General features: G+C 42.0%; 1 protein-coding gene across 2 annotated transcripts; it reads right to left on the bottom strand.

The window, feature by feature from the left end:
• Positions 1-1,666: 1,666 nt before the first annotated feature.
• Positions 1,667-5,853, bottom strand: MRPL18 (mitochondrial ribosomal protein L18). Of its 2 annotated transcripts, none has more exons than XM_073337830.2 (4): positions 5,298-5,853; positions 3,742-3,925; positions 2,247-2,481; positions 1,667-1,916 (listed from the first exon to the last, which is right to left on the bottom strand). In XM_073337830.2, exons 1-4 carry the CDS (start codon positions 5,362-5,364, stop codon positions 1,872-1,874), a joined length of 531 nt encoding a protein of 176 aa, XP_073193931.1. In that variant the 5' UTR covers positions 5,365-5,853; the 3' UTR covers positions 1,667-1,871. The 2 variants fall into 2 exon arrangements, with proteins under 2 accessions (XP_073193931.1, XP_073193930.2); XM_073337829.2 differs by having other exon boundaries at positions 1,667-1,896; positions 5,298-5,847.
• Positions 5,854-6,039: the final 186 nt, after the last annotated feature.

The following is a 6,039-nucleotide window of genomic DNA, read 5'->3' as shown; positions in this document are numbered from 1 at the left end:
GATTACAACAGCAACGTCTCCCACTAGAGGGCACCAAATTATTTTACAGCTGCTGGTACATTATACTGCTGCTGCAGAGATTCTGTCTGCCCCCTTTTGAAGGATTTTCTTTAAGACAGAAACATACAAAATTAACTTTCTGTGGAAAACAGGCCACCAGTTTTAACCAGGGCCATAGCAGCTGCTGGAAGACAGTAGGACAGGGCACACATAAAGCTTCTACCTTTGGGAGCTAACTCCACTGATACAAATTTGAAGAGAATAAATTATGCACTATGCAGGAAATTGAAGATAAATTTGTCCTAATGTTGTAAATGCAAACATCCACAGCTTTCTTCTACAACCAGTTTTAAAGAAGCCTCGCAACTGGTCACTTTCACTGACCTCATTTAATTTTTCCAGAGGACTGGAAGAAAGTTAAGGTTATGCTAGTATTTTAAAAAGGTAAATGGGACAACCCAGGTAACTATAGGCCAGCGAGTCTGCCATTGATCCCAGGCAAAAATCATAGAAAGACTAATATAGAAAATAATCAGTAAAGAATTAAAGGTTGATAGCATAGGTCACCATATACTATGAATGCTTCTAAGATTGTTTTTTAAAGGTAACTGCTATATTTCCATTTCTGTAAGGGGTTTAATTTAATAGTGAACAATTTTAAAAAGTCAGTATTCCATGGATTTTAAAACTGCCACTTGATAAATTTCTAAAGGTGAGGAATGATCGCCCAAAGGGGGCTACATTGTAGTGGCATCTGACCAGGACCTTTTCTTGGGCCAGTACTATTCTATTATCTATTAATGATTTGAAAAATATAAAATTAGTGCTGCTAAAGTTTGCAGCTCACCTGTTTTTTGCATCAAGTAGTAAATGGTCAGTTACACAGAGCAACTTGGGTCACTTGGTAAACTGGGCTCATTTGAACATGTGTTTTAATGAAGCCAAATGCAAGGTCATATCTAGGAAAAAGAAAAATGCAGGTCATACCTGCAGCATGGTGGACTGTGATCCAGTGACTGTAGAAAAGATTCAGGGATCATGACAGATAACCAACTGAACATGAGCTCCCAGTAGGATGCTGTGGCTAACAGGACTAATGTGATTCTTGGATGCATAAGAAGGTAATATAAAATAGGGAAATGGTATTACTTCTGTATATAGCACTGGGGAAATCATTACATGTTTTCTACTTCTAGTGTCCACACATCAAAAAGCATGTTGAATTGGAAAGGATTAAAAAGGGCTACAAGACTGATTTGGGGAAGTGCAATATATTTTGCTTATATGTCAAGTCAGTTCTCATAGGTACCTGCATGGGGAGAAGATTCCAAATAGTAGTGGTCTATGTCAGCTAGATTAAAGGCATCCAACAGCTGGAAATTACATAACTTCAGATTAGAAATAAAGTGCAACTTTTTTTTTTTTTTAATTTTATTTAAACAAAGTGATTGTAATTAACCATTGAAAAATATACCAACAGATGTGGTAAATTCTCCATTAGTTGAAGTTTATATCAAGACTGGATGTCTACAAATCTAGACTTGATCTAGCTCAACCGCAAGATATGGGCTTGAAGGAGTAGTTACTGGGTGAAATTGTGGCCTGATTAGATCATCATAATGATTTTTTTCTGGCCATAAAATCTTTGAACAAGTTGGAGTTGAAGTCAACAAAAAGAAAAAATCAGCATCACTTATTTAGTATAATAAATTGCTATGTTCCACACTGTTCCAGCTCTGGGCCTGAATTGCTTCTTTGCCCACTCCTGTATGAGAGCAGTTGTTTGACAGTCCGTTATAAGAAATTTCGCCCACAGTCTTCATCTTACTGATAGATTCTTCGAGGCTCACCCACGACAACACCACCATCTGTCACAGCTTTTTGGAATCGCTGGATCTGGTTTTAAAGGGAAACAGCTGTAAAATATGAAGGTTTAAAGTAGTTTTCATTCCCCCCATCATCCCACCTCAAATTAAATCTGCTATACTGGAATAATAGGAGTCCTATAAATTAGTTTTGAGATGCAAAGCCATGGAGGCCCCCTGAACTGCAATAGCAGAAGGTGTTGCTTGTCAGAGATAAGGTGCTCTGGTAGGATGTCCACATGGCTCTGAGCTGAAAGAAGAGGGGATTGTGTAGTCTTTCTTGGTTAAGGTACATTCTTTGAGCCACCCAAAGATCACTTTAGCGTTCAAGAGCAGTAAAATTTGTGTAAAGAAATCCAGTGCAAGGAGATGGACGCTTACCGAGTCACAGCGATATTCCCACGGGATAACAGCTTTAAAGGTCACAAAGTTGATTCCTGCTTCCAGACAGCGTTGTGCCACCACACGCCCAATATTTTCACATGCCGCCACTCCCTTGGGACTGTATAGATGTCTCTTTATGGCCCACTCACGGGTGGAGGCTGACACAACGACATTCCCACTGCAATGCTCAACATAGGCCTCCACATAGTGCTGTGTCCGCTCAAGCCGTAGTCTGGATGAGGGAAAAATAAATATCATGGAACATGAAAGCTAAATAGTGAAATGATTCATTATTCTGTGATTGTTATTTTAGATTGTGTCACACTGAAAGAAAGACAGCTTCAGTATTATGCAGCAAGGGAGATGCATGTTAGATAGGAGAAAAAGCTTTTGAACTATAAGGATAGCTAAACTCTAGAATAGGCTTCCAAAGGAGGTTGTGGAATTCCCATCATTGGCAGTTTTTAAGAACAGTTTAGACAAACACCTGTCAGGGATAATTCAGGTTTACTTGGTGCTGCCTCTGCACAGGGGACTGGACTTGATGACCTCTTGAGGCCAGCCCTACATTTCTACGATTATTTGTTTACAACTCTGAAAGCAAAACTTTTAGGAAAAAAGTAAAAGTTGATAAGTTACAATATATGTGACTATGGAATCATTTCTAAATTTTAAAAACAAGGAAAATAGTTAAGGACATCATAAATTTTATGTTGCTCACTTATAAAGTAGAAAGAAAAGCACTGCAATAACCTTAATGCTGACTCATGGATTTTTAAAAGTAATTGTTATCTAAATATTTTCATTTAAGTGACTCTATTAGAGGAGGTATCGGGTGCCAGGATTCTGAACGTTTTTTTTTTTTTTGGATATACCAGAGTACAGAAGCAAAAGACACTGAAGAGGTAACTAGAACCCTGAGTAAAACTTCTGAAACATGTTTTAAGGCTGCAAAAGTTATTGCTTGTTCAAAAGTTTGCAAGTTCTCTTTTTGTTTTCACTGTTATTTTCATTAATAGTTAATTTGTAAGTATTTTTTGCCCACTGATTTTTATAAGTGGAACCTTAAAGCAATAATTCCCACACAACAATATGTTTATTTATATTCAACTGAAGATTTCAGGCTATTCAGAAAACAAGATATTTCCCTGGAATTAAAAACTCATTTACAACTCTTTTATTTCATTTGGAATCAACAGCAGAAAATTTTAACTTGCTATTATTTCTGTTTATTGGTACACTAAAACACTGTGGCCTGTAGTCTCAAGAGTAATTAGTGATTTTGGTTGCCCAACTTGAACATCTTTAAGGGCCCCGATTTTCAGATGGCAGATGCTCAGCACACTTTAAGGTGTATCTTGTTTTCTGAATGGAGTGAAATCTTCAGTTGAATCTAAACAAAAATATTGTAGTGAGGGAGTTACAACTTAAAGGTTACATTCTAGTTGTATTTTGTTAAGCCTGCACTATTGTTAACAGATTTCTGACTCACCTATGCCAATACTCTCTCTTGGGCCATGTTGTTTCCCAGCCCCGTTCCTTTCTTGCTAGTGCCAGCAGCTCCAAGTTACGAGGATTTCGGTTGGTGAAATCTGGGGCAACAACTTCATTTTCCTTCGTGTCTACTTCACCCTCAGTGGTTCTGAAGCTGGCTACAGCAGATATGAAACGAAGCCCTTGGGGGAAATCAGGAAAAGAATGAACGAACTAGAATATACACAGAATACATGGATTGAGTCTACAAAGCCTGAAATGTAGAACTAGTGATCTGAAGATTTTGGGTAAAAATCTTAGTGGAATTGAACAGTTTTCCACCAAATGTGTGCGGAGTTGTAAGTTGAATGCAGAAGGCATACCACATTTCCACTTATGGTCTGCAAAGGTGAGTTGACAATTTTTCTGTGCCTATGCTTGTAACCCAAATGCATAAATGACAGAAAGATTCTCTCAGGATTACAAAGTTATTCTTAATGAAAATAAGTAATTGCACAGGAGACTGCCTAACTGAATAAAGACATCCTATACATCTCTACCAACATAGCTGAAGCCTGATTTGCAATACTGACTTATAGCTGGACAATTGTATGTGCAGACTGCAAATGCCCAATTCTGGATAATTTCATGATGCAGAAAAACTTCTAATAGAAACTGATCACTGTTTATAATGAATAGTGCCTTCCATTTTGAAGGGTCCAGTAAGGTTTATGTCCACAGATCACTCCATTATCCATTCATATTCAAGCCACTCTGGGGTGAAGTAGCTGTTTAACAGTGCACAGCTGTGTAACAATGTTGGGCAGGAACCAAAAGTTCAAATATTCAAATAAGGATACAAGAGGCATTTAGGTAGGTCAATACTATCAGTGTTAACACTCCTTCTTCTAAAAATATGCCACAGGCATCTTCAGTAACCACATATGGGAAAGACCTTGGCATTCAGATATCACAGTAAGAATCTAGGAAAAGCTTTGCCATGTAGGCAAATTATACTATTATGACCAGTTACAGGGTGTCTTGCGTCTTCTTCTGAGGCACTTAGTTCTGGAGAGCATCAGAAACACAACCAGTAACTAGATGAACAATTAGTTTGTGCATGGTGATTCTTGCATTCCCCTAAATGCCTAGGTACCAAAGGCAACATCTACAGCAACCGAGTACCGCCAATACCTTCCTGGAGCACTGGGCTCGCCCTGGCCCAGAGGAAAACTTGCCACCAACAGCCCTTCCTAAAGCACCCCTGTTTCCGTGAAAGCCTCCCTGCCAACGTGCTGGGAGGCTCGCTAAGCATGGGGTACGAGCAGTGCAAGAGGCTCAGTCCCAAGAACAAAAGACTCGCGCCCACTCTCTAGGGGGCGCCCCGGGAGGCCTCCCGCCCGTCTGGCGGCCCAGCGCGGGTTACCGGGACTAGCGCGTTGAGTGCGGACGACACTTTATTTCGCTGCCTGCCCATGGCCAGCCCCCCGCGGGCAGGGTGAAGACACGGGTCGGAGGACCGCGGGGGAACCAGGGGCGGATGAGGGCAATCGCGAGGAGCGGCGGAAAAATCACCTTTTCCGGCTCCCTGGAGTCTCCCGGCCGCGGCCCTCAACACCAGGCCCCGGGTCCTCAGCGCCATCGCGACCAGGCAGGAGTCGCGGTGAAACGTCCCCCGCGCTCACGGCCGCCCAGGACGCGCCATCTTTGCTGAAGCGACCGGCTCGGCTACTCCGGAAGTAGACAACTAACTTCCGCCCTCACAGGCCAGGCGCCGCCACGGCGGCCTCCCTCGCGGAGCGGGGCGGAGCTAACAGAGGGGACAGTCAGTTCCGGCGAGGCGCAGGCTGCTCCCGCGCACAGCAGGCCCGGGGCCTACGAGGCAGGCGCCTTGCTGTGCAACCAATAACCCCCCTGCTCGGCACAGCGTTCCCGTCATGGGATCGGCTTTAGCCTTTGCATTCTCTCCGCTCAGGTTCGTGGAGGCAGATGGTAAAGGACAAAGCCCTGCCTAGTATTGCTCTGGATCACACCTTTATTACCTGGGCCAGAAATAAACTAAATCCCCATAGGTTTCAGAGTAGCAGCCATGTTAGTCTGTATTTGCAAAAAGAAAAGGAGTACTTGTGGCACCTTAGAGACTAACCAATTTATTTGAGCATAAGCTTTCGTGAGCTACAGAAAGCTTAAGCTCAAATAAATTGGTTAGTCTCTAAGGTGCCACAAGTCCTCCTGTTCTTTTTGTAAATCCCAATAGGATCAGTGGTCTCAGACCTTTTTACGCCAAAGATCCCGTTTTGAATTTGAGGGCAACCCA

This window comes from Lepidochelys kempii, chromosome 3 (assembly GCF_965140285.1).
Source record: "Lepidochelys kempii isolate rLepKem1 chromosome 3, rLepKem1.hap1, whole genome shotgun sequence".
NCBI classification, from domain to species: Eukaryota; Metazoa; Chordata; order Testudines; family Cheloniidae; genus Lepidochelys; species Lepidochelys kempii.
This window is presented reverse-complemented; position numbering and strand designations above follow the sequence as displayed.